The 26,103-nt window shown below is 41.6% G+C and overlaps 1 protein-coding gene across 1 annotated transcript; it reads right to left on the reverse strand.

The window, feature by feature from the left end:
- Positions 1 to 137: 137 nt before the first annotated feature.
- CNOT11 (CCR4-NOT transcription complex subunit 11) lies at positions 138 to 12,150 on the reverse strand. The gene is made up of 7 exons (XM_036394798.2): positions 11,724 to 12,150; positions 10,331 to 10,495; positions 5,743 to 5,895; positions 5,008 to 5,210; positions 4,028 to 4,230; positions 2,730 to 2,826; positions 138 to 492 (listed from the first exon to the last, which is right to left on the reverse strand). The coding sequence occupies exons 1-7, from the start codon at positions 12,133 to 12,135 to the stop codon at positions 295 to 297; spliced, it is 1,431 nt and encodes a 476-aa protein (XP_036250691.1). The 5' UTR covers positions 12,136 to 12,150; the 3' UTR covers positions 138 to 294.
- Between the last annotated feature and the right edge of the window lie 13,953 nt (positions 12,151 to 26,103).

Raw genomic sequence — 26,103 nt, forward strand, 5'->3', positions numbered from 1 at the left:
TTTGCTGTGAATGCTAAGTATCCTTTATATTATCTCTGGAACTAGAGCCTGAATTTTAGGATATGTATATCACATACAAATTTTAGCCATAGTGAAAAATAGTGTAAGGCCTAAAACATTTCACAAAATCAAACGTGTATCAGAAAAAGCCTTATTTATTGTTCAAATGCATAAAATGCTATTTATAATGTAATTAACATAATACATAATTAATCCAGGGATTTAAGTTTCAAATGTACAATTAATTGGTATAGAACACTAGCAAGAGGGGTTTTTTTGCCACTGACAGTCACTTTATTTTGATGTTTTTGTTTCTGATGGATTTTCCCCAGTGTCCAGTGTCTTCAGCAATCTGAAAAGGCCAGCTGCTTCTCGTATCCGACTGAACTCAATGCAGAATGCTTGCACTTCTATAAACAAGTCCTGTACATTAATAATTTTGTTTCTGATTAAAGACTGAAGAAAGACACAAACAAGACGGACCAGGCGGTTCTGAAACATAAGAGAGATGGTTTAATAATCTAAATAAATGTTTGCAACCAAGTCAGTTAAAGGACTGTTGGTCCTCAGCAGTACTAGTGAGGTGTTTTAGCTTCAGCAGTTATTGTGTTCCCAAGCTTTGTACATGCTGCCCTTTCTCTTCCATTTCCCACACTACTACTATATTTAAAATATTGACAGCTTTATATTCTTGTACTTCCAGATGCAGGAGCCTTCTCAGGATTAATCCCATGCACAAATGAAGCACCAGATCTACCTATCCACCATACTTAACTTATCATATAATAATCTCTGAATAAAGGCAAAGAAGACATAATAGCTGAAGATTATGTCAACATTTGAGTCTTGCTTAGTCTTATTTTCTACAATAGCACCATAAAGAAAATTGAACAAGTTTCACATCTTAAAATTTCTTATGACCACATCATCAAGGAACTCCAGATAGGAAGTGACATCAACCAAACTGATTCCAAACTTCCTTCATGGAATGTGCTCTGTTGCCGAATCAGCAGGTAACCCTTTTGCTCTATGTTAGAAGGAAAAAAATTCCAGGGACACCTAATCCAAGAACTCATGGCTCATTTCCTGCCTGATCCAGAGAAAAGAGAGGATCTTAAAAGTGTTCCTCTTTCTTAAGAGCTACTTAGGCAACACCTTGAAGAGCACGATGGGAATTGGAAGTGAAAGCTTAGGAACTGGCACTTTAAATCTGTCATACATAGATCGAGTCACCAACCATCTGTTTAACACACGAGCACATTCTTCCCCAAGGACAAAACCAAGTCTTTATCACTAAAGTGCTCTCATACTTCACATTGTGAGAAAGACTTGAACCCAAACCTTTCTCTAAAAGCAATTATGTATGTGAACAATGTTTATCAGACAAAACTGAGGGATGTGACAGATTAAGTGTCCAAAGCATTTCAGATTGTTTGACATTGAAAATCAGGTATCAGCTATTTTTCCAGGAGCTGATCTTACTACTGCAAAATTTACTACTTGTAATGAGAGAATTCAGAGACTAAACAACTTATTTCCTTCATTGCGATCAAAAGGCATCACATGCTTTCTCTGCAACACAAATTAGTTACATGAGTAATTTTAATAATCCAGGAGCATGAAACTCAGCAAAGGAACAAATGCAAGATTACTGGCTGACTCCCAGTCTCTGAGGATCATTTCCAACAGTAATTTTGTACCATGCTTTTTAAACAAAATACCTAGTGTCTCAGCTGCTGTGAGGCCCCATACAGATTAAAAAAAGTTAGATCTCAAGCTCTGCATTCTGCTTAGTAATCAGTGTATGTTCCTTGACCCTCAGAGCTCTTTTTTTGTCCCCTGTGTGCCTGAAGCACAGCTGCTATGTGCTCTCAGCAGCCCCTCTGAGCACAGTGTCCCATTCTGGGCATATTCTCAGCTGCAGCCCAGGTCTGCTGCTATTTTCCTTCTCTACTACCAAATGTAATAGGCAGAGCTACTCAGCAGGTCACAGATCAAGCTACCCATGTGTGTCTGGCAGAACCACAAAGCAGAGAGGCATCAGCAGCCACCAAAAGACAACACATGGTCAGTCATCATCAGAATGGGATTGAGAACAAGATGGGAGGATTGCTGCTGTCTAAAACCACACTGCAACCCTATCCTGTGCACTGTACACAGCTTTCATTTCTGTAGCTGAAGGATACAATACAGCTGGAGAAGGTACTAGAGGACACCAAAAAAGCTTAATGGGAAAGGAACAGTTGTCTTGCTGCAAGAGACTCAGGATACTGCAGTACTTCAGTTTCAAGAGGAAAAAGCTAAGGCAGGACTTGGCATGCAAAAAGCCTCGGAGAAACTGAACACAGAAATGTTTTTCACTAATGACATACCCAAGAAAAGTTCTGCTGGGCACCTGGTGAAACCAACAGATCAGTTTAGGAGAGAAGGAAGTACCTCACACAGCATGTGGACAACCCTGAATGCCAGAAGTGTGTAAACCTCCTCAGGTTTCCCCTGACCCTCCCTAGTCAGGGATCCTTGGAGTGGCTACAACTCCTCAGTACCAGCATGCAAGTAAGACAGGCTTGGAAACAGAGAGTGTTAGGAGAAGAAAAAAAGCGCCTTTGAAATTAAAAAGCAGTAAAACAGGGTAACTTAATGCTATCAGCCTTATTAAAATCATAGCACATATTTCACAGAGCAATATATGGGATACTTTTTCCTAACCAATTTATTGAAGCACTCACCTGCATATATTTGTCTTTAATCTGTTCACAGGTGGAGATACAATTGGAGATATAAAGATGAATAAATTCAGGTGGGAGATCAACTGCAGTAGTAAGCCTGTTCAAATAAAATATATTCAGTGGTTTATGAAGCCATAAATCTAGTGTTGCTGTAGCAAAACAAATCATATCAGTTAGACCTGTTATATGAGTTTATTCCCAGTTCTGTAATACAGAACTGATATTTTTACAGCTTCCAGATATATTTCTTCTCATTTAAATTTCTAAATTAAGAGTAAAACTTTTTTAAACTCTGACAGTACAGAAGCTAAGTTAGACTGGTTTCTAGTACATCTGACATTTGAGTTGCCACTGTTGTTAACTGAAAGAGCAATACAGCTCTCTTAAGGTAACAACATATGCTAAATGGAGAACTGCCACAAGGTTACAACACATTCTGACCAAAGTAACTCAAATCAATTCTACCTCAAATAGTGAAAGGGGGACAATAGGGAAAAAGGTGAAGGTTTTAGTTTCAATTTTTTTGTCTATTTCCCTTAACAATCAGTGTCTCCCCTGTTTGCACTGACAGTCACTTTGCAGTTTGATGGAAGTTGTTCCTGTGGTAGCTATGCTGTGGGAGACCCAGCATGCCTGACTGGTGGTGTACTCTCCTGGACACAGGTAAAAGCTCAACTCTCACCACTCTTTCTCCATGTTGCAATCATTAGCTCCACTTCAGGGCAGTAACTGCTGTCAGTCTGCACCAGTAGGGAGGCATTTATTTTGGAACTGTTTCTTTAATCACAAGATATTTAAGGTGCAATTCAACTCTGCTTCAAAGGGACTGCTGATTGAGGCTTATTTGGTAGCTCACATTCAGGAATTGCTAAGAAATGGAAGAAACTAAGTGGGAGAGATGTATTTCTGTAAATTTGTGGGAAGTAGCTATCTGAAAAGTATTCCCATTTAAAGGGCTAGCATTCTGTTAAGAAAATGGGTGGTACCTATCTGCAGAAATTATTCTCAATGAAAACAGAACATGAATGTACAGCAGGGCAGCTGTTTAACAACAGCACCTTTTGTTCACTTAAGCTGCATCAAGAACACAAGCTGCAATTAAGCAGATTAGGCATGTGGCATTAACTGTTTGTGGAGGATTCTACAATAAGTGCCCTTTGTCCCACTGTAGTCTTTTATTTCTCACACAGAGACGCCTCAAGAAGGATCAAAATGAACATTTCCAGATATCCTGATAAAACAAAACTGCTCATTTTACACACTCAGCAAAACCTTACTGGATTTGAGATCGTACTCACCGATTTACAACTTCCATTGAATGTAAGGACATGTCCATGTTGACCAAGACAGAAAAATACTCTGTTATTTGACTAGACTGCATTAGTTTCAGCAGCATTTCTATGGCTACTAAAGGATTGTTTTCAACCAGGTCTGGCAATTTAGCAGGAGTGAGACCGATATGGTAAACAAGCTTGGGGTCCTTTTCCAGTTCTCCAAGGAGCTGTGAAGAAGAAAAAAAAAATCCTCACTTGATTTTTCCTCAACTATTCATGTTACTGCTTGAAAAAACTGTTATAACACATCTAAGATCCAAGAGAATGATAGCGCTTTAGATTTAGGCTTCTCTATTGAAAAGCACTGGAGGGCTACTTTAAAATTTTTACTTTAAAACTTTAAAAGTTTTATGGCAACTGTGTCCATAAAACTAATGCATTTAGGAGTCTTTCATCCATGGATGGCAAAGAAGGGAGTTAAAAAAATCCATGATGAATTTTTTTGATGGAAAAAAAAAAGAAAAGTTTCAGCCTCCTTTAGTTTTCTGTCCAGTAGAAGGAAATCTCGATTTCAAGTTCACTTGGCACAAAGAGTAGTGCAAATAAAGTTAATTTTATAGTGCCAGCATAATGATTATGAAAAAAAGCCCAATGAAATCAGGGGTAATATTATCAAATTGAGGGGAAAAAAATGTTGTTGATATTTCTGAAGTACTTATTTATCAAAAACTTTTATAGAAGCATGAGCAACTTAGTTATACAAAGATTTTTCCATGCAGAAACATGTTAGTGCCACTCCTGTTCACCTGTAACTATATCAAGTCAATGGTATGAACATTATTTTCCTTATTCAGACAAACCCAAATCAAAATTTTTGGATTTTTACTATTAAAAGTTTTCTGAATGCAAACACAGATCAATTAAAGTGCTCAAACTTTTATAAAACACAGCAGTTAATAGCTTCTTAGAGAATCATTTTAGACAGGAAAGCACATCATCCTTACCTGTGTTTGCTGTGGGGAAGTCAAAGGACTTTTAAAAGCTTTTGCCATTATTCTTTTTATCTCAACTCCAGTGCTGTTCTTAACACACATTGACTTATCCCACTGAATTGTGTGATCTGGTTCAATTGGATTTAGCCATGCCAATTCATCCTCACATATATGGAGTGGAGGTGGTGGTCGGATAAACTCTGGTCGAAAGTGACCTAAAAAGGCAACAATAGGAGATGTTTTCTTAAGCTTTGGGTATTCAGTTCTGTATCAGTAAAAAACAGAAGACACCCCAAAAGCTCCTATTTCTTTAAGCTATTATAACACTGAGAACAGCATTACAATCCTATTTACCTCCCAGAAAAACATTTATTTCTGATTTTTAGTGATACCATTGCATCCACCTGTTTTTCCTCTTGATTCAGATCACTGTGTTACTGATCCTGTGGTCTTTTTCCCTCCCACAGTAACAGCTTCCTTGGGAGGTGCTACCAGCCAATGCAGATCTCAGTGCAGAGACTAGTGTCTTGTTCAACAGATGACATGGGGAAGGGCTTGAAGACAAGTCTGTAAATGTGAACACTAGAATCTGACCTAGAAACAACCTGATGCAGTTTTGCACTTCCATTCACCTTAATTTTCATTTCATGCCTTGAAAATATTTCTGAATTCCATTACATTTTATCTGAATTATAATAACACAGTATGTAGTGAGTTACAGAAACAAAGATGTGAAAATGCACCTACTTTCTATAGGAGGCTTTAGTCCACTCACTAATGCTTCTGTGATCTGGGAAGCAACAGAGCTGTCAAACCCGGAGTTGGAAGAATCTGGGTCAGGATCGCTGAGAATGCTGGGGAAGCTGGCCTTGCTCTGTGTTGGCAACTCGGACTGACGTTCTGAAAGAGGAATATTAAACCATAAAATTGGAACAGAGATGCCTGGAATACAAAAAGTAGTGAGAAACAAGCAGCTTTAGAAAAGAATTGGCTTAAAAAAACCTCAACAGATAATATCAACATGAAATTTAGTACAGTTGGGCAGTCAGCAGTCTGAGTGCCAGCTGACAGGCAAGCACAGAGGGTATGCAGCAAGGATAAAGGGGAAATAGATGTTAATCTGAAATGTAGTCTTGGCCTTGGAACAGGCACGTAACTGATGTAATCTACATCTAAAAGCAGTACATTAGTAGGTTCCCATGCTACTCCTCAAAGAGTTCATGTGCTGTATCTGGTTTGTAATCATTTCTCAGAGAAGGAAAGTGAAAGATCTACACAGATCCATTTACAGACCTGCTGGTCATACTAGATAATGGGCATACTAGACCTGAAGTCAGCTATTCAAATTTACCCAACCTTTCTGTGGCATTGCCTGAGCTCCTTGTACATTTGCTGTCAAGCCAGAATCAGTGCTTTAGTGGTAAACTATGGAGTTTTAATGGTTATGTAATTCTACAGACATCATCATTAAAGCAAACCTGGAAGGAGCTAAAGTCGTCCTGTTAGAGGCCAAATTACAGAGCACAAACAAGTTACAGAAAAATAACATTAAGGTTAGTGTATATACAGCTGAAGACTTGAACAAATTTGCCAAAAAGGAAAATATGGACCTCATTGCTTGCATTATCAGATTTTTATGTGCCCTTCTGTCAATAATCTATTGCTCTTCTGTATCTGGAGACTTAACGGCTGATCTTCTGTGTTCTCTGTACTATTTTGAGAGATCCTGTTTTCCATTGCTTTGGCAAAGAAAACTCCAAAGGACAAAAAGCAGAAAAATCCCCACTACAGAATACCACTTAACATTCCTATCCCCACCCTGTTAACAGAGAAGACTAAGCAGCAGATTATGCCTTAAGCAATCTGAAGTCCAAAACTGCTGGTACCACACAAGATATCCCTTGAAAAAGTTCCAGATCAAACTAAACACCACTCAATTTCCTGGCTAATTGAGTGAGTGCTGTTATATTTTGTGTACCCTAACACTTCTAAGCAAAGTGTGCTTGCTCCTTTTTGTGCAGTCATGGTGACTCTTTCCAGCTGCCCACACACACACAAACTATTTCATATGACTCCAAACAAATCTGCAAGAGATGCCCAAAACTGTGAGTGACAAGAGCATCATGAGAACAAAGTTGTTAATTTTTCTGGCTTTCTGTCCTACTTACTTACGTGCCTTTATCCAACTACTTCAGATAATGCAAACATGTGCATATATGCTCACTGAAGCACCACAGCAGGGTATATTTTTCTATTAAAGGCAACAACTACAATACTTTAATCTTAAAAAAAAACCAAACCACCATTTTAAAGGCAAAGTCCAAATGAGATGGTATATAAAACATATTTTCTACTTAAGCAACTATTTCTAACTTCATCTCATAGTACTTTTGTTTAGTTAGCCCCTGAACAGAAGGGTTGATTTAACAAAAGAAGTACAGGAGTGGGGAAGAGGCATTGGGTGTCCTTTTTCTATCTTTGCATCAGTAGTCTAGGACTTAAATCCATCAGTCAGTAAATCATGGATTTGTTTGTAACCTCATAATCTGAAATTGCTAGTGATGTTAGATAGATGATTAGTGATATTTCACTTCACTGATTTGAGAAGCCTCTCTGAGCCCTCAGTTATATGCATTGAAGCTCAGAAGTTCAACCTCACTGCTTCAAGAATAAGGGCTGAATCAACAGCTTCAGGTAAGCAGAAGTAAGAATTACAACACGGTGATTTAACAGAAACTAATACAGCATCTTCAACTAATACATTTAAATTTTACAAAACTAAACTGAAAACAAAAAGTTTTTTTTTAGGGAGCTTATTATTTTATTTTTACAGGTAAAAAGAAAGGTTCTTTGATTCTTAAAGAAAGCTTGACAATGTATTTAAAGCTTTACTTTCATTCCAGGTCAATTACTCCCCCATCAAATAAGGGTAGCAGACAAATACTGAGGAACACTTTGCCAGGAGATCTATCCCAGCAACTAGGAGAAAATTACTTTTTTGATAGGGTAGCACACCAGATGAACAAACATATATTGTAGGACAGTACCAACATTTGAATTAGCTCTCTGCAGACCAAAGGGAAAAGAGAACAGAACAAGTGTTAATACTCATGCCCAAGATGCACAATTCCAGCATTCTATTTTTTTTTTTTTAATTTGTTCGTTTGGTTTTTTTGGGGGGTGGTGGTGGAAAACCTTAAACGAAAAAAGAAAATCAAAAATAGAAAATCCACCTTAAGAGTTGCAAATAAACTGTCACAGTGAGCTTAGATTCAGAGGATAAGTGTTTTTATTTTTTAAAAAAAAACAAGGAATGGGAGAGATAACTGATAGAAAAAATGGAACGCTTTCTAAATTATTTCATTTGAGTTTGCAGATATGTGCTAAAGCAAGTAAAAATCATCCTGGCTCTGAACAGCCCTGAATTCATCTCAAGGACCACACTTCTGAAGAGCTACAAGTGTTACAGCTGTGCCATTCTGTACATCCTGGGGAAAGGGTGTAAACAAAACACCTCAAACATTGCATCTTAGTGTCATCATCCTGCACCAGCTTCATCTTGCATATTGAATCATTAGGAGAAATATACTGAAGACTAGTGAAAAAAATCATAGACTCTCCAAAACACAACAAAGAGAAGAAACATCATGATTTTAAAACAAGATTTATCTTCTAAGAAAGTGATTAGAAAGCAGACAGTTATTCTGGGGACCTATAGCAAGAAGTCTGAGAAAGACAGCACAGAGCTTTTTCAGATGCAGCTGGTTCTGTTACATAACTTCTACAACTGCTTGTAAGCAACTGTGCACTTTTACTAGATTATGTAAACAATGATATAAATTTTATACAAGCACCATTAATGACTTTGTATTCTACTTTCAGCCATAATCATACTCTATTTTAAAATAAAATATGTGGCCTAGAGCACACATTCACCCAACCAGTTTTGAGGTTGCCCAGAGACGCTTTGGACCCCCGTCCATGGAAATGTCCAAGTCCAGGCTGGATGGGGCTTTGAGCAACCTGGTCTATTGGAAGATGTTCATGCCCACAGTGGGTGAAGGAGGAAGTAGATGATTTTTATGGTCTTTTCCAACCCAACAGATTCTGTGATTCAATTATTCATCTTTACTGAGAACAAGCTATTCAGAAGGCAAAGACAGTACCAAGGGGAAAACAAATAAAAGCACCTTAAGGCTTCTTAAGGCATCACATATGCCTTGCACTAAAAACAACAAGTTACCTGAGCAAAATTTTAATTTTAATTAATTTAATTTAATTTAATTTAAAATACAGACAGGATGAACATAAGAAGGACCAGAAAAGTTTGTCTAACCTACAATGGCACGTTAGGGTGTTCAATTTGCATTTTCAAATTATCCCAGTCTGGAAATAGCAGCTTAGGAGGACCCACAAGACAAGGGACAGTATACCACAGCTTTACCAGTCAATGTCAGAGTCCACAGAAAAAAAATGACAATACCAAGATACAATACCAAGAAACCTACATTAACTGCAGGACACTGAAAATCTAAATGGTGCCCAACCTCATAGCAATAAATCACATTTTACAGATACAGAACTGGGATGGTCAGTTTTCAAGCAAGCAGGTCTACTGCAACATACCAAGGGAAAAAGGAATTTTTTTTTTGTTTTTAAACTGGTTCCTTGTTCCCAACAATATATAATATTTCATCTTTATTCCAGATGTGACATGAACAGTCATGTCCCTCCTCCTGTTCTCCTGTCAAAGCATCACACTGCTTTTCTTTTCAATCTAGTAAAACTAGATCTCTTTCCAACTGTTGAGCTAAGATTGCAAGGCCTAACTTTGCAATAAAACAAAGATATAATTGTAATAGTCAATTTTCCAGGTACAGCTGAAGTACTGGTATGTAATAGCAGCATTACAGTTATGCTTGTTCTTTCATAAAAGAAATACTGTAAAGGGTGAAAATGGATGAAAATATAAAAAAAAAACTCCACCAAGAACTAAAAAAAGCAAACAAAAAAACCCACCAAAAATCCCCCCCCCAAAAACCCCATCCCTAAAAAATCCCTCATAGCTTTAAAATCTTCCTATACTTGCAAAGTATTCTTGCATTTAAGGCAATTACATATATGCTTAAAAAATTACTTGTTAAGGAGGATAAGAGTTCGGATGTAATCTCTGCCTGAAGTTTCTCTAAGTGCTTGAACAGAGGCTTGAAGACCTTAAAGCATAGTTCAAACTTTTCCATATTGAGGACAGACAGGTGTTTCTCAGGTAGCCCATAGCCATGTTCCAATGAGAGCTTCCATCCCTAAGGGCAGCACAAGCACAAACCTTCCTCACCTGCTAATGCCAGCTGCAGCCCACTGATGTCCACTGACTGGGCCATGTTCCCCACATCCATCGCAGCAATCTGCCGAGGAGTCTTCTTGAACAGCTCTCTAGGAGGGGCCAACATCAGTTGTGAAAGAAAGAATTTTTCTGGAGGAGTTATGGGAGGTAAGAAGCCTGTGGAGACACAATGAAAAACAATCCATGGTTTTTAATGTAGGAGCATTAACAGTTTCCATGGTCTTCCTGTATAATAAGCAAAACTAAGACAAACACATCTGTTATTTATGGCAAGGTAGGTGCAGGTGGAGAGTCTGTGTGACACATACAGAACTGCTTTAATGCCAAATACAGTCTCTGTGATCAGTATTACACATCATGACATGCCACAGCTGATATTAAGTCACTCATACTAGTTCATTCACACAATTTCCCATCCAGACAAAAAGTGAGCTATTTAGTATGACCTGAATTTACAGAATCAGAGAATGACCTGGGTTGCAAAGGACCTTAAAGACCATCTAGTTCCCACCCCCTGCCACAGGCAGGGACACCTGTCCCTAGGCCAGGTTGCTTCAAGCTCCATCCAGCCTGGCCTTGAACACTTGCAGGGACGGGGCATCCACGGCTTCTCTGGGTAGCCTGTTCCAGTGCTCCAGCCCTCTAACCAACTTGGTGATCCTCTCTTGTAGTCTCTCCAACAGGTTATTTTTTTTAGAAACTGATTTACTCGACACTGGTAGTTCCATATTTACTGAAGAGGAAAAAAGCGTTGCATGTATTTCTCTCTAACAGTTTTGTTTCACAGCTTTAAGGCTGTCAGGAGCCTCCTATCACCTCCAGCTTTTTGTGATGGTTTTCTCTCAAAAAATTCTGTGTTATCACAGAATCAATTAGGCTGGAAAAGACCTCTGAGATCATCGAGTCTGACCTATGACTGAACACCACCACGTCAACTACACAACTACACCAGGGCACTGAGTACCACGTCCAGTCTTTCCTTAAACACTTGCAGGGATAGTGACTCTGCCACCTCCCTGGACAGCCCATTCCAATCACCCTTTTTGTGAAGAACTCCCAAATCTAACCTAAACCTCCCGTGGCTCAGCTTTACGCTATGTCCTCTTGTCCTGTCGCTGGTTGCCTGGGAGAAGAGGCCGGCCCCCACCTGGCTACAGCCTCCTCCTTTCAGGCGCCTGTAGAGAGCGAAAAGCAGCCGAGCCTGCTCTTCTCCAGGCTAAAGAGCCCCCTCAGGCAGCTGCAGAGAGCTATGAGGTCCCAGCAAGCGGCCCGGCTGACCCCAAGCCCAGAGGCGCCGGCCGTGCGGGATTCCCACCGCTCTCTCACTCCACGAGCGCTCCGGTGCCGCCCCGCCTGGCCCGCTCCCCGCCGCGCCGGGACACACCTGAGAGCGGGGTGCGCTCCGCCTCGTCGCCGCCGCGCTCGGGCGCGGGGTTGAGGAGGTGGGCGAAGACGGCGGCGAAGGGGTTGGCGGCGAGGGGCTCGGTGCGGTACATCTCCCACAGGAGGTAGAGCGCGGTGAGGCGCTGAGCGGGGCTGGGCAGCAAGTCGGGCTGCTGCAGCAGCAGGACGAGCACGGAGCCCAGCCGGAAGTGCTCGGCCTTCCCGAAGTAGTGGTGGAAGGCGCTGGAGAGCCCCTCGAAGGTGCTGCCGCCCGCCTCCTCCGACACGATGCTCAGCAGGCTCGACAGCTCCTTCGGCGACAGGCTCATCCTGCCGCCCGCCGCCGCCTCGCCCGCCTCCGCCGCCCCCTGTGTGCCGGGCGCCGGGCTGCTGCTGCCGCCGCCCCCGGGCATCCGACCGCGACCGCCGCCGCTCCGGCCCCGGCGCTCCCCGCCGGCCGCGCTTTACGGCGCTGCCGCGAAAGGCGCCGGGGGCGTTCCGGCCCGGGCTGCGGGGCGGCGCGCGCGCGCGGCCGGGCGGGTCGCGATTGGTCGCGGCCGCCCGGCGGGGGCGGGGCATTGGTCCGGGCAGCGGCCGCGCGCGCTCCCGCGGGGGCCGGCAGGGGGCGCCCGGCGGCGCGCGGGGCCGTGCCCGTGCCGGGCGGGGACAGCGCCATGGCGGCGGCGGCGCGCCGGGTGCCTGCGCTTCCCCGGCCGGGGCTGCTCCCGACCTGCGCCGCCCGGGGCCCGCGCTGCCTCCCGCGCCCCGCCCGGCTGGGGGCCGGGGGTTTTCTCTGGGCCGAGGAACACCTCGTGGCCGTGCCGTTTAACGGCGGAGCAGTTACGCCGTGGATTGGGCCCATTGAAGGGTTTGCAGCTCAAGTTCTGTGAGGAGCAGCTGGGGCTGCTGGGGCTGTTGGACCTGGAGAAAAGGAGGCTCAGCGGGGATCTTAACACTGTTTACAACCACCTGAAAGGAGGTTGTATCGGGTGGGGTCAGACTGTTCTCCCAGATAACCAGCGACAGGACAAGAGGACACAGCCTCACGATGCACGAGAGGAAGTTTAGGTTGGGCATTAGGGATTTCTTCACAAAAAGGGTGATTAGATATTGGAATGGGCTGCCCAGGGAGGTGGCAGTGTCGCTATCCCTGGAAGTGTTTAAGGAAAGACTGGAAATGGCCCTTGGTGCCCCCCTGTAGTTGGCAAGGTGGTGTGCAGTCACAGGTTGGACTCGATGATCTCACAAATCCTTTCCAGTCTAATTGATTCTGTGATTCTGAAGGGCTGATGCTCATCGATATCTTCCATGGTCCAGTGCAGTTGAGAATGTCCACTTTGCTGGTGGGGCTCTCAGCAGAGCTGGAGGGTGATGAGCTGCAGTGACATGTGTCAGGGAGTCAGGGATTGAAGCACATCCCTATGAAGTGTGATGATCTGTTTCATTGGCTTATCCTCTGGAAGTGCATCTCATAGGACAGCAAGTCACTGGCTTAATCTGAAGAAGTGCTGAGGTCATGGCCTGAAGGAAGGGCTTTCTGTGGAATGTGCTGAGAGGAGAAGAGCTTAGAAAGTCCTGAGAGCAGGCACTGATCCTTCTAGTAGTAGTACTCCTCCCAAGTCACCCAGCCATAAGGATCTTGGCTTTCTAGACAGCAATACATGTGTAAGAGATGGGATTCAGTTTCTAAAGTAACATAAATTGAAGGCTTGTGTTCCACATACAGACCAAGTAATGGAGGTGTTCCCTATTTCACATTTCTGATGGCGAAGAAACCCAGATCCCAGAGGTGTAAAGGATTCATGTACATACAGAACTGCTAAAAAAGGATGAGTCTGTGAGGAAAACAAGGTCTACAGCCAGGTGAGGTAAGATCTGAGAGCCTTGTTGATAGAGCAGATACCAGCGAGAAGTCTGCTTGCAACATACCCTGCAAGAAGAGTAAAGCAGGTGGAAGAGGATGCCAGTGAGCTTCCTAACCTAGCCAGGGTATTCAAGGAAATAAAGCATTATTTGGAAGTTTAGGCCAATTTAGAGTTTACTAACAACTGCAACAAGGACTTTAATGGTAAGATTTAGGAAGAAGATGAAAGCATTGCAAATAGCTGAGGAAGTAAACTATGTGTGTGTGTGGTAGGGCTGGATGGAAGACTTGGGAGAGCACAGGCCTCAGACCAACCAACAGGTTTTCTGTTTCTGGTGTGCTGACAAAAGTCACACTTGTTCACTTTTAGCATGAAGTTTATGGTTAGAAATTATTGCACCTAAAGTTGTGCCTTATATTGAGGGATGGCTTGCTGGCTGGATTAGCACCCAAACAAACTTTTGATGCTTTTGTCCAGGTGGTCTTTTTTGGACAGCCTGCTCCTAATAACAAACTCTGCTGAACACAGCAGAGTTAAAAGAAGAAACATGTTTAGAAAGAGAAAGCTGCTTTTTCTTTTCCTATAGATTTCAGAATCATAATTCACTCTTTGATATTGTGCTTACTGGAATAATGGATGCAGAACTGCAGAAATGGACTTTAGAGAAATAAAAAGTTTCCCTGATGACTGAGAGAGCAAGAGAAAATGTGTTACTCATATGTGCTCACTAATGCAGCCATATGAAAGCATTCAATGCAAATTAAAAGGTTTCATCAGAACAAGAAAGCTAACAGTTTAGAAGATGGAATACTTAATAGGAAGTGGGATGGGCCCAAGCATCAGTTGACAAAGGGAATTTTGAAGTCACGAAGATTTTAAAACAGATCACCATTTCAGGGTAGGAAAAATCTTAATCTAAAAAAAAAAAGATGAGGGTAAAATGCTTTTGCGACAGAAAGTGTAGTAAGCAAAATTAAGTGTTTCTGTGACTGCACAGGGCACTGTATTTTGTGTACACATGAGTGTGTTGGACATTCTTGGGCTCAAAACTTGTGTAATGAAGAAGCAAGAGTGTGTGGTGCTAGTGCAGACTCAAATAAAAGGAGTTCTTGGCTGGATCTGAAATGGATTGCATTAAACTCAGGTAGGAAGGCTGGGGCTCCAGCTCCCTTGGTGGGCCAGGGGGGTCAATTCTGCAGGAGATGCCTCAGTGCAGCACAATCTCATGGTATGAAAGGAAGACTTCAGTTTTCTCCCTTTACAGAGCTACACCTCTGGGAGCAAGCTGAGCATATTCCATTTCTTTTAGATGGCCTATGGAATAGCTATTAAATGGTCAATACAAGCAGATAATACACCTGTTATTTTTCATGCTTAACTTTAAGGAAGAACCTCAGTAAAAATCATCCTTTGAGTTCTAAAAGAGGGATAAAGAGATTGGGGCTGTACTTAAATTTCTGATTCTCAGTCCCCTTGTGTAACCCTGTCCTGTTGGCTCAAACATGGTAATACATATCAGCCCAGACACAGAGATCTCAGACTAAAGGTGACACAGGCAATCTAGTTTGGCAGGTTACCCTTTGCAAATACAAATAAGCCTTTTCAAAATGCTTTGGCTGTTAGAATGCAATTGGTGTAGTATTTGAAAGAACATCAGCTTTTGATGAATTGTAATTGTTACTGGAAAATTAGATTCACAACCAAAGGAGAGCAGAATCAGATTTGATTTCCTGAGCTAAGGGCAAGGCTATGCAATTTAACTGTAGGAGTTCTCTTTCCTTCTTAAAATTTATGATATTATTTACTATTGTATTTTGTATTGTTTACTGTTGTATTTTAGATGACGCAAAAGAAACAGACTACATTGCAGGTACTATAAAAAGAATCCTAATGAAGGATAGATGGAAAAAGACAACATTTGGAAGGAGCAGTAAAAGTATTAAAGAACTATCCAGCCAGTATTTTAGTTTATTCTAGCAAAGAGGCTGAATACTCAGGAAACAACTCCCAACAGCCTATCTTTTACCCCCACAGTTCATTTAGGAAGGACACGGTAGGAAGGAATTAAATCACACCTAAAAGTCAAAGGGTGAATTAAAGCGCTTCCAGATTGTTCTGTTTATTCTCATGAGAATTCTCTCTTGTACACAAATTCCATAGTAGTTACCCATCCTGTCTACAGTGTATTTTAAATAGCAGCACATCAGAGAAAGGAAGGAGAAGATGCATTTTTGTATAGATCTCTTCATGTGTATCTTTCTAGCAACAGTTAAATGTTTTCTCCCTAGTTCATCTTTTCAATTCAAAATACAAGACAGGACCACCAATACAGAAACAGATTTTGTTATTTCTGGAGTAATCAACAATATTGGCATGCTAACAATGCCTAAAAGTCTTCCTGAGTAACTGTATGAGAACACATCTTCACTTGTTAGTCAGCTCTCTAAGCTGCCAAAGGTATCTTGGATACAGCTTGAAAAGCACTTAAGAAACACCAAAAATATCATTGCATTAATGGCTTCATAAGTACTGAATACTGAGTGGGTTAGAAATAAACATGGTCATTGCTGAATTCTTTAACTACTGTGAGTTTTAGTGATGTCTCTGCATTTTAAGCCACCCATGATCACACCTGTAAATTAATGTTAGTCCACTCTCTTGATTCTTTGAGTGTTAGATGTTCGCAGAAGAGATGGAGCTTTGTCCCAATTAAATATATGGTGAAACTCCAACAGGGACATATTGGTACATAAAGGAACATACAGTATAGCTATTTGCATATGTGTCTTTGGATAGGCTCTTCTTCTGACAAGGAAACCCTTTCTTGATTGCTCAGAAACATTTTTTCCTCCAAAAACCAAAAGCAAAATAATATTTTCATTTGTCCTTTTTTTCTTGCTCTTTTTTTCAGACAGGTTTTTTTGAAATGCATTTGTAATTTAAAAATATCTCAGCATATGTTCTGTGTAGAAACATTCAGTCTGTGCATTGCTCGGGAAGTCTTCACTGTGAACTTTAATATGAGCACTCAGCATTTTTAATTTGAGCTATGCAATTGCATATCTGATACAAATGGAACTATTTCCGTTCCCTGACTCCATGACTTGATTTATGCCTTATGGTTCTGTTTTCATCCAAAATCAATTTCTGTAGAATCTTTACCTCTGCAGATAAAATTGCAGGAGGAAGTGCTTTATGTTTAAGCTACAAATTTGAAATCCACCTTCTGAAAGAATATTCAATAATTCTGAACTGATTAGAAAGCTCTTGTCCAGGAAGTGGGAGATTCAGGTTTTCTTCATCTCCCTTATAGGGATTTAAACTCCAGCCCAGACTATCGCTATTAGGAGTAGAGGGGAGTGTTTATCTCCTTTGGCTGAAGTTATTTTGCTTTGTTTACAGGCATTAAAGATTCACCACAAGAGGAAGGGAGAAAAAGCAGGATCTGATGGATTTAATGGAGTGTGACATTCTGGATGGTGGGTCTGTGTTGTAGTCCTGCTTCAGGAACAAGGCAAATGTGCACTATAGCAATCAGGAGTAAAAGCATAAAAAACATGTGTGAAGAGACTAGAAATCTGTTGCCCACTTAAATTCCCAGCCATTGAGAGAGTCACTTCTTGCCAGTCTTTCTCTTTAGAAAGAAAATTAAAAAATATAGTAAGGAATCTCTCTTAGTCTCATATTCATACTTTCATATGGTAATATACTTTCAGTGGCACAGCTCACACATTTGCCTGTATGCTGAGTTCATTCATTTTCTCATGTTCATGTGTGTTTCTAACACCCAGTGAGCTCTTTCAAGGGCTTTCCATCCCAGTGCCTACAAAGTTTCTCTTTTGCCTCTTTATTTCTTTTTAAGTATGTTGCTCATTCTCAAAGTGTCTTGTTATTCATCCCATCTCCTGGTTTATGCTGAAAGCTTTTAAATGTGTTTTAATGATGCATAACAGCAATATAATGAGCCTAATAGCATGCTATTGATTTTCATTTGAAACACTGACATTTGAACATTTCAATAGGCTTTTAACAGTGTGTATATTTAATGTGATTCAAAGACAAGGCAAATGCAACACAATATGTCTCTGCTAAAAGAAGTCCCATTCTCTATTTCCTGACCCTCTTTCCCCCCTCTTCTGCAATCTTTTTGACAATCATCCACATTGGAAATATATAATTTTCAGTATTTTTTAAAAAGTAGTAATACTACTAATAATTTTATTTTCTCGTACTAATATTTGGTGTGAGAAAATAAAAGGGAAAACCACAAAATTTCAGTATCCAGACACAGCTTTGCTTATCTGTTCTGATCACAATGAAGATATTAATGATCCACATCCAGTGAGTGCTGCCAGAGAATGCAATGAGTTAGCTCTGGAGTGAACTGCCCAAGGATGCCCTCTAGACAGTTCTCATGCTCACTTGGTGAACTAACAAACACAAAGAGAAAAATGCCATCAGCAAGCATACACATCAGCATAAGATAGCAGCTGCCTTTTGATGAATAACTCAGTAGTTAAATCTTATGAAGAGTTTTGTTTCCAGGAAAGGTTTCTCAGAAGTCAGCCAGCGAGATGTGAAGCAGCCGTACACTGTCCTGATCACCCTGTGTGTGTGGCTACTTGGACATAAAACTAACAGCAGCATTGCCAGGCCCTACTGGCAATATGTTTTCCTAGTGTTATATGTAAATACCTTCATTTTCCAGTACTGTGACATGTTTTTCATTTCCTTTCCCTTCTGTCTTTTCACAGCATCATTCATATTCTTTGCCCATCAGTCACCTGCATAGCACCATAAATGTGCATGACACTGTCAAGATTTTAGGAAATACAGCTTCTGCTCTGTGGGTTGGTTGAACATAAGGTAATACATAAAGAAAGAGAGAAAAGCAAAGGACCAGGGACACAAGGAAGGCCTGTGCTTTTGTGAAGTCTTCAGTTTGCTTGCCTTCCCAATGTATGTCTTTTGGTTTTCTAGCCACATCAAATAAGAGGATCATCTGACAAGTCATGACTCAGACCTCATTGCAGTTGCATATAATTAGACAGGGGTTTTGCTATCAAGCTCGAAAAAAATCAGCTGCTTTCATTATCATTTGGTTCAGATGTTTTTTCAATCCTGTGGTTTTCTTTCAAGAAGATGATGCAAGTAAGATCAGGAGCAAATTTTCTGAGACTATGTAAGTGATTTTGAAGTCTGAGATGCTTTTTGAATTATTAGTAATTCACACAATGCACCTTAGACTGAAATTATGATACAAAATTTTCAGAGGTTACCTAAAAATTTAAAACTTTATCAAATAAGGTACCTAAGACAGGCATATTCATGTTGTGTTGTTAAAATGTAAGTTAAGCTCTATTTCTGCCCATACCAGAGACTATTCTAACTAGAAAAAGAAATGAACAAGAAAACCATCTTAGTGTACCTTGCATAGGTGGTGATATTAGTAAGTAACTCTGCTAAAAGCAGTAGAGTGGGGCATGGATATTAAACCAGTCAGAGAAGAAATCTCTTATGCATATAGTTGAAAACAGAAGAAATTACTGTTACTTTTTATTTAAGATAAGTCACATGAACAGTCTCCAGAACAAACTAATTCTCTTGTCTGATGGTGGAGGGACTGTAGAATGCTGACCTCAGACATCTCAGTTTTGACCTCTAAGTTAGGAGATCAGTCCCATCCCCTGGAGAAGCAAGATCAAGTTTGACACCAAGCTGAGGTTTAACTCCTGGTCAGAGCCCCAGCCATACCTGCAGGCAAGGTACTCGCTCCATTTCTAATCTTCCAATGCTGTGTTGCATCCCTTTTCCCCAGACTGTGCTGGTTTTTCATATTTTAAACTTAAATTCTCCAGGATGAGGGCTGCCTCTAGTGACAGTCCTCAGAACAGCAATTTCTGGGACTGTAATTGCAGTATCCCTGCAATGGAAATTCTGGCATGTCTCAGGAGGAAGGGGCTTCCATGCATAGGCAGTTGAAGCAAAAACTAATGGGCAGTGGAAAACCAAAGGGGTTGTACAATACAAATGCTTCTTTCTGCCCACCTGCCCTGGGGGAAGTCTCCTGTGGCTCCTACTTGTTGGCTCTTGTGTCTTGCAACAATGAGAAGTTTCTAGAGGATGTGGAACTACTTTGTTCCCTGTCTATTAAGCATGACTATAAAAGCCCAAGTTCTCAGTGCTGCCAGTTCAGTGAAACTGAAAGGTAGTAAATTCAAATCTCATAAACAAAAAGCATTTTATATACAGCATGTGTATAAAGAATTTACTACTACTGACTGTAACAGAGGCCATGGTTGTAAGGAGGCCTATGACATTCTCAAAGAACAAAATATCTAGAGTAAATTCAGGAAAGGAGAAATTTAGAAGGTGCATAAGTGCTTCTTCATCTTACACAATCTCTTAATGATGGATGAGACCTTTTTGGGGATTATTTTCTCTGTTGTAACTTGTCTTGGTCACCATCAGACAGGAATTTCTAGACCATAAATCTGAACAAATAGAGCAATTTCCGTGTGGCTCACTTACACCTGAGAGAATCTGCTGACCATAAAGTGCACCAAGGGCTTGATCTAAAGCACATCATCCATCACTGATGCAGTAAAACTGCATGCATTCTGTGGGGCTCTGAAAAATTGCCCAACAGGCACTTGGTTTGCAGGGCAGAGATGTGTACTCTTGGGTAATGTGGCATTGGTGTACAAGGCCCTGCATTCATTGCTCTGCTCTCATTTGCCTAAAAGAATCCCAGATTGTGCAACTCACGCACCTCCTGCTCTTCCTTTTAATTCTTTGCTCAAAATCCAGTGCAAACTTCCTCTCTCATCCTGACTATTTATAAGTATACATAGAAACAAATGTTTTGTAAAGATGTAAGAGACATTCTTCTTTATTCCCGGGGTCAAATAAAACCTTTTATTTTTAGCCCAGTTTCCTAAGGAAATGAGACTGATGCAATCACATTGTCTATTTGTCTGTCTATCAAATTGGCCCCCTTCCCTCCCCCCATCAACTTCTCACCATTAATTTCTTCCAGCCAGATCTGAAAGAAACGCAGAATTCTTTCAAAAGTGTTAAATGCACATGAGTTTTTATGAAAATCAGTGGGTGGGCCAGAGGAGAGATCTTATCAGTTCCCTTACAGGAGAAGTCAGTTCTGGCTGAATTCAGTGGGTGGGCAGCAAAGGGCTGTCACCTTAGGCATAGCTGTAACACCACATGATGCCCATCATCCCCTGAAGGTAGAAGAACTGGAGTCGCTGGGCTGGGAGTTCAGAGGTACTTCTGGAGAGGCTCTCCTGGGTACCTGGCAATATTTCAGGGGTGGGGAGACAGAGGTGTGACATCCTTGTGACATCCTTGATTTCTCTTGCTGTCCCTGCCTGTCTCCAAAGACTGACATTCTTAATTGATGCTCTCACTGAAGGTGTGAAGGTGCAGAGTGCTGTTAATACAAATGGCCCAGAACACATAGACATCCAAACAAGTTTGAAGGCTGAGCAATTTTGCCTTCAGCAACTGAAATAATTTTGCAAATATTTAATATATAATTAAACCTTCTTTTCCTATCAGGTGATCCATCCTCAGCATACAACTTTACATGCCAGGATAGAAGAAGATGGTGAGGTGGGTCAAATAAAGTAATAATGGGTAGAGTCTTTCTATTTGTAAATATACTGTCAGAAATAACCTGAGTCCCTTCTCCAAAAGGGAAAACCTAGATTTCTTCAGGATCCTTGTTTCATGCTCTATGCATCCCATGCTTGTGTCCATAAATGTTTCCCTGTGATCAGCCACCATCTGCAGATCTGTGTCCCTGAATGCCAGTTGTTCCTGCATTTCTTGCAGAGATCACCCCAAGGACAGACACATGCAGTCAGTGTAGCTGGAGAAGTGCACTCTCCCTCAGCCAGCTACTATTTCACATGTATTAGCTACCGGAGCCTGTGGTTTGGCATCAGCACAAACTTCTTCCTATCACAGCGTTAGAACTTGTCTAATCAACACAAAAATGGTTACCTAAGCCTGTCACAGCCATCTCCTGGTTAGCCCCGGTGACCTGTTTGTGCACCAGGTCCTGTCTCTGTTTTTCTACAGCAGTTTTGGGTCAAAGCAAGGTCTTCAGAGGACTCCAAGGGGGCAGAGTTTCCTATGCAATAACTCTGTAGCTGCTGCTTATCACCCCTGCTCTAGATCTTGATGCAGTTTCACAACCCTGCAGCACCAGAAACCTCAACTGGCAAGGCCTGATGTAAACAACAGCTGTCAATATTCAGGAACATAAGCAGCATCATTTCTTTGCCAGGACCCATCACTGTCAAGTAAGGGTTAAAAAAGACCACTCCTGAAATGCCCTTCATGGTCAGAGCCTTGTGTGTGCATCCTTCTGAAATAACATCACAGTCCAAAACAGGAACAGCTCTTTCAATGGTGCAGGATCCATGCCTGGGCAGCAGCTGGAGAGGACAGGAGAGAAAAAGCTGAATCAGAAGTACTTTATTTTTAGTAGTTTAATAATGGACTAGGAACGTCTGTGAGCTGGAGTTGAGGAAAAACAAACACGTCTTTCCACAGCACATGGTAAAACATTTCCTTAGGTACTTCATGCTGGTGATAATTTGAAGTCCTAGCCACCCTCCCAGAACTCCTCATGTGGACTTGCATCTAGAATTGTGAATTAAATGTGTGTCTTTGGGCATGTTTGGTTTGTCTGGATATCCACATCCACATATGTAAGCCAGGGTAAATCTTACAGCAAGAAATGGGCCGAAGTATAACTTGGCAAAACTTGTGTGGCAGAACTGAAAGCAAAGCATCAAGTTTCCCAAGTCCCAGGACTGCTTTGCAGTGAGAAAAGGGCAAAGCAATAACAGTACCACCTTGATTTCAGTTTCTCCAGTAGGTCACTGGTTTCACCTTGTAGGTATACAAAGTACCTGTATGGATGTGCACATTCCTGTACTTTTGTAGGTAGGGTTTTCATCTTTAGAAGATGACATGCCCTAGAGCTGGCTCCTCAGTTTACAACATCCTTCATCTGGCCAGGAGCAGTTGCTGCAGCTTCCACAGACCATGCCAGGTCAGAGTAAACTCTATGTCCCATTGGCATAAGGCAGAGGGGCTGAGACCTACTTTAAGATAGCAGGGCAATACTTTAGGAAATGCTGTTTTATTGAGGTCCTGAATCTTCTTCCTGGACAACATAGACACTTGTGTGACAAGCCACAGTGTCCTTCAGAAGACTTAATCTGTACCATGAATGGAGCAACTCTCATACACCTACCAAGGTGAGTATAACCTTGCAAAAACAAGCATGGAGAAATGTCAATAGTGTGCTTACATAAATGGTTTCAACTGGAAAAATTTGAGTTTGCTCAGCATGGTTTATTTATGATCTGAATATCGAGAGCATTTCAAACGTCTACTTGATCAACAAAAGAAGAAACCACTCTGTATTTACACAGTCTTGTACCAACCTCCCTTTCCCAGTAACTCTTAAACCTGTGGCTATATTCATCCAAAGGAGAGAGAGGGATAGAGGCCTGGAAGAGATGGAGCTGTAAAATCTCCATCAGCTGGAGACCTGGTGGAGGGGAAGGGCTCTGCCATGGAGTTTGCCCTCAGTTTTGCTGCCCACTCTCTCAACTCTAACCAATTTTCCTGCTCTCACTTCTTGGCCATTTTGCAGCTGTGTCAGACCAGCTGGCCCCAGCAGGGAGGCTTTGGGAGAGAGTCTGAACCTTGCTGGGAGGAGGGGAAACAGGAAGCATTGCAGGAAGGGAGGACTGAAGATGTAAAGGCAACCACGGGGACGTGGAGAGAGGGTACAGGGAGACTATTACAGTAAGGGAGGGGCAGGAGAGCAGAGAATGTTACAGGTTTTGTTGGTTTTGCTGCCTGCTAAATTCTCTTCTTTGACATGTGAAAGGAATGTGAAGGTGCAAGACAACAGGAATTAATAAATAAACAGTAGTTATCAGTGCTTTTCAATTCCAAGGGGTTTATAAACATTAATGAACCTTCATGAGCTGTTGGACAGGTATTTTAGCCGTATTCCATTTTCACAGATAAGGAGATGAAAGCTCTGGCTCAAGTCCAAAGTTTTCAAAAGCAGAAACTACTTTTAAGAGTTCTCGATGCTCAGCATCAAATCTCTGAAGGGATTGATTTTACAGTTGTCATCAGTGTTGATTATATTTAATCAACATTGCTATTTACTTCTGCAAAGGTAGGTCTAAACATGCACACTCAAAAGCAGCAATATCTTTTGAAAATTCAGGCTCTGTAGGTCTTTTGGGTTGTCCCAAGGAGAAACTGGTTTATGAGAGAAATAGATATGCAAAAATTGCACCATGACAAGAATGGAAACAAAGACTTTGCTGGCCTACAACAGTTAGAAAAAGGGCAAAGTAAAACAAAGATTAAAAAAAAAAGAGTTCAAGAAGATCCATTCCTCTGAGCAAATGGGAAAGGAAGCAGAGCATGTTTTCAAATCTTTCTACATCTCCCATAAAGACTAGGCAGATGGTTTGGATGCATTTCTGTAAGTATGTGATGAATATTTTATCCCTGAAAGGAATAGAAAACATGAATGTGTATGTAGTCACCAGCTTCACTGAGTGAAGAAACAACAGGACTTCATCAGCAACCATGTGATTTGGTAGTCTAGAAAAGAAAAAAAATAGCAGTATAATAAAAAAGGGGAAGAGAGTTGTAGTTATTTTCTTTGGTATCATGCATTCCCAATTTGAATTATTCTGTGGCCATGCAAAGACTAACATCTTGTTAGCCTATCTGCAAAAACATAGGTGGTGAAAAAGCCTCCAATTTTTGTTAGAATGGCATGTGTCACATTTAAATTAGCCAGCAGGCAAAACAAAAGGAGATCATGGAGCTTTCAAACAGAATATGGCAGCCAGGTAGAAGCAGAAATGCAATGCTGATCAAAGACAGCAAGTTCAAACCCAGTCCTAGGCATGTGCAGCACGATTACTACCCAGCAATATCAGCTATGTACCAAGATCAGCTAGCATAGCTTTGAGTGTCATAGTGGGAAGATGTAAGAATTACAACAGAAATGCTCCTTTGGGGATCCCCAGTGCATAAAAAAGAGGAAAAGGTTGCCAGAAAAAATATGTTAAAGTGTGCCTCAAAGGCACTCACAAACACATTTTAAAACTTGTCTCAATGCGCTGACACTTCTGCGACAACCAGGCTTGTGCTGTGACACAGTTTTGCTACTCCTGCAGCTGAAGCTCCCCACAGGTATTTTGAAATGCTCAGAAGGTGAACAGAAGTGGTGGCTCCTCCCTACACCTTCTGCTGCACCACCATGCCCAGCACAGGCAGCACAGGCAGCACTGGCAGTCCCAGCACGCTCACCCTGACGCTGCTTGGGTGATAATGTGGTGCTTCCACCCTTGGGGAAAGGTGCCAACTGTCTGCAGCTGCCAGACAGGCAGGCAGGATTCAAAAAATGGAAAACAGTAGAGCTTTATGTAGCTTCAAACTGGTTGTAGGGTCCCTATGTGCACAGGGTTGTGATGAATCCCATATGGTGTCAGACCTTGTGGCATACAGGTGGGATAGAGACCATCATGACTTCAAGGGACATAATATGCTTTCATGTGTTTCTGTTATGTAGCTCTTGTGAGGCATCTCTGACTGAGAAAAAGGCACAGTTAATGATTTTAAAAGGCCTTACTGTCCACACAAGTTGATATTCCAGGGGATCAAAGGAAGAACAGGGTAAGCACCTAACAAGAACCTCTGCAGCCAAGAAAAATGGAAATTCTTCCAGTTTCCTAGGTCATACTTTTAGCTAAGGCAAAATGTACCCAAATCCAGCAAAAGACAGCTATGGTAGGAAAACCACAGCCCATCTCCATGCAGAAGCCAGATGGGGCACTATAAACAATGCTGGCATACTTCTGGAGGTGGTTTAGGTTTGGGATTTTTTATTCCCCAAATCATTAAAGTATTGCTGAACTCCTGAAGACTTTTGATCTTGGAAGATAAATTAGTATGGGAATTTTGGATCAGGAAACAGTGCCGGAGGAAGCTGCTGCTAACAGAAGCCATCCCACTTCAGGCTTCCTTTGGGACTGCCTGGCACAAGTGAATGCCAGCAGCTGAATTTTTGGTAGCATGTTAGGGCAGCAAGAGCTTTTTCCTATCAAGGTAATTTGCTATTGCTGCTGAAAGACCACTGCTCTACAGAAAACTGCCATTATAAAGGGGGCAGGTTGCAACCTCTGTTCAGGAAGTGTTGTCCTCTCTGCTCTGGGCTTTTCACCTTGTCACAAGTTATGGAGCCTTTGCACCTTTGCTTTTGATTCTGCCTCCTTTGTTCCTGGCTCTGCTAATTTGCTCTATTGTTTAAGGTCTTGCATCTACCAAAAGGTAGAAAAATCACTGGCTGCTTGATTCATTCTCCCTAAAGAGCAGAAATGCATTTTAGGAGGCCAACTATTCCATTCCCGCTACACTGCAGCGACTTATGCCGAGCCAGAA

This window comes from Molothrus ater, chromosome 2, assembly GCF_012460135.2.
Source record: "Molothrus ater isolate BHLD 08-10-18 breed brown headed cowbird chromosome 2, BPBGC_Mater_1.1, whole genome shotgun sequence".
NCBI lineage: Eukaryota > Metazoa > Chordata > Aves > Passeriformes > Icteridae > Molothrus > Molothrus ater.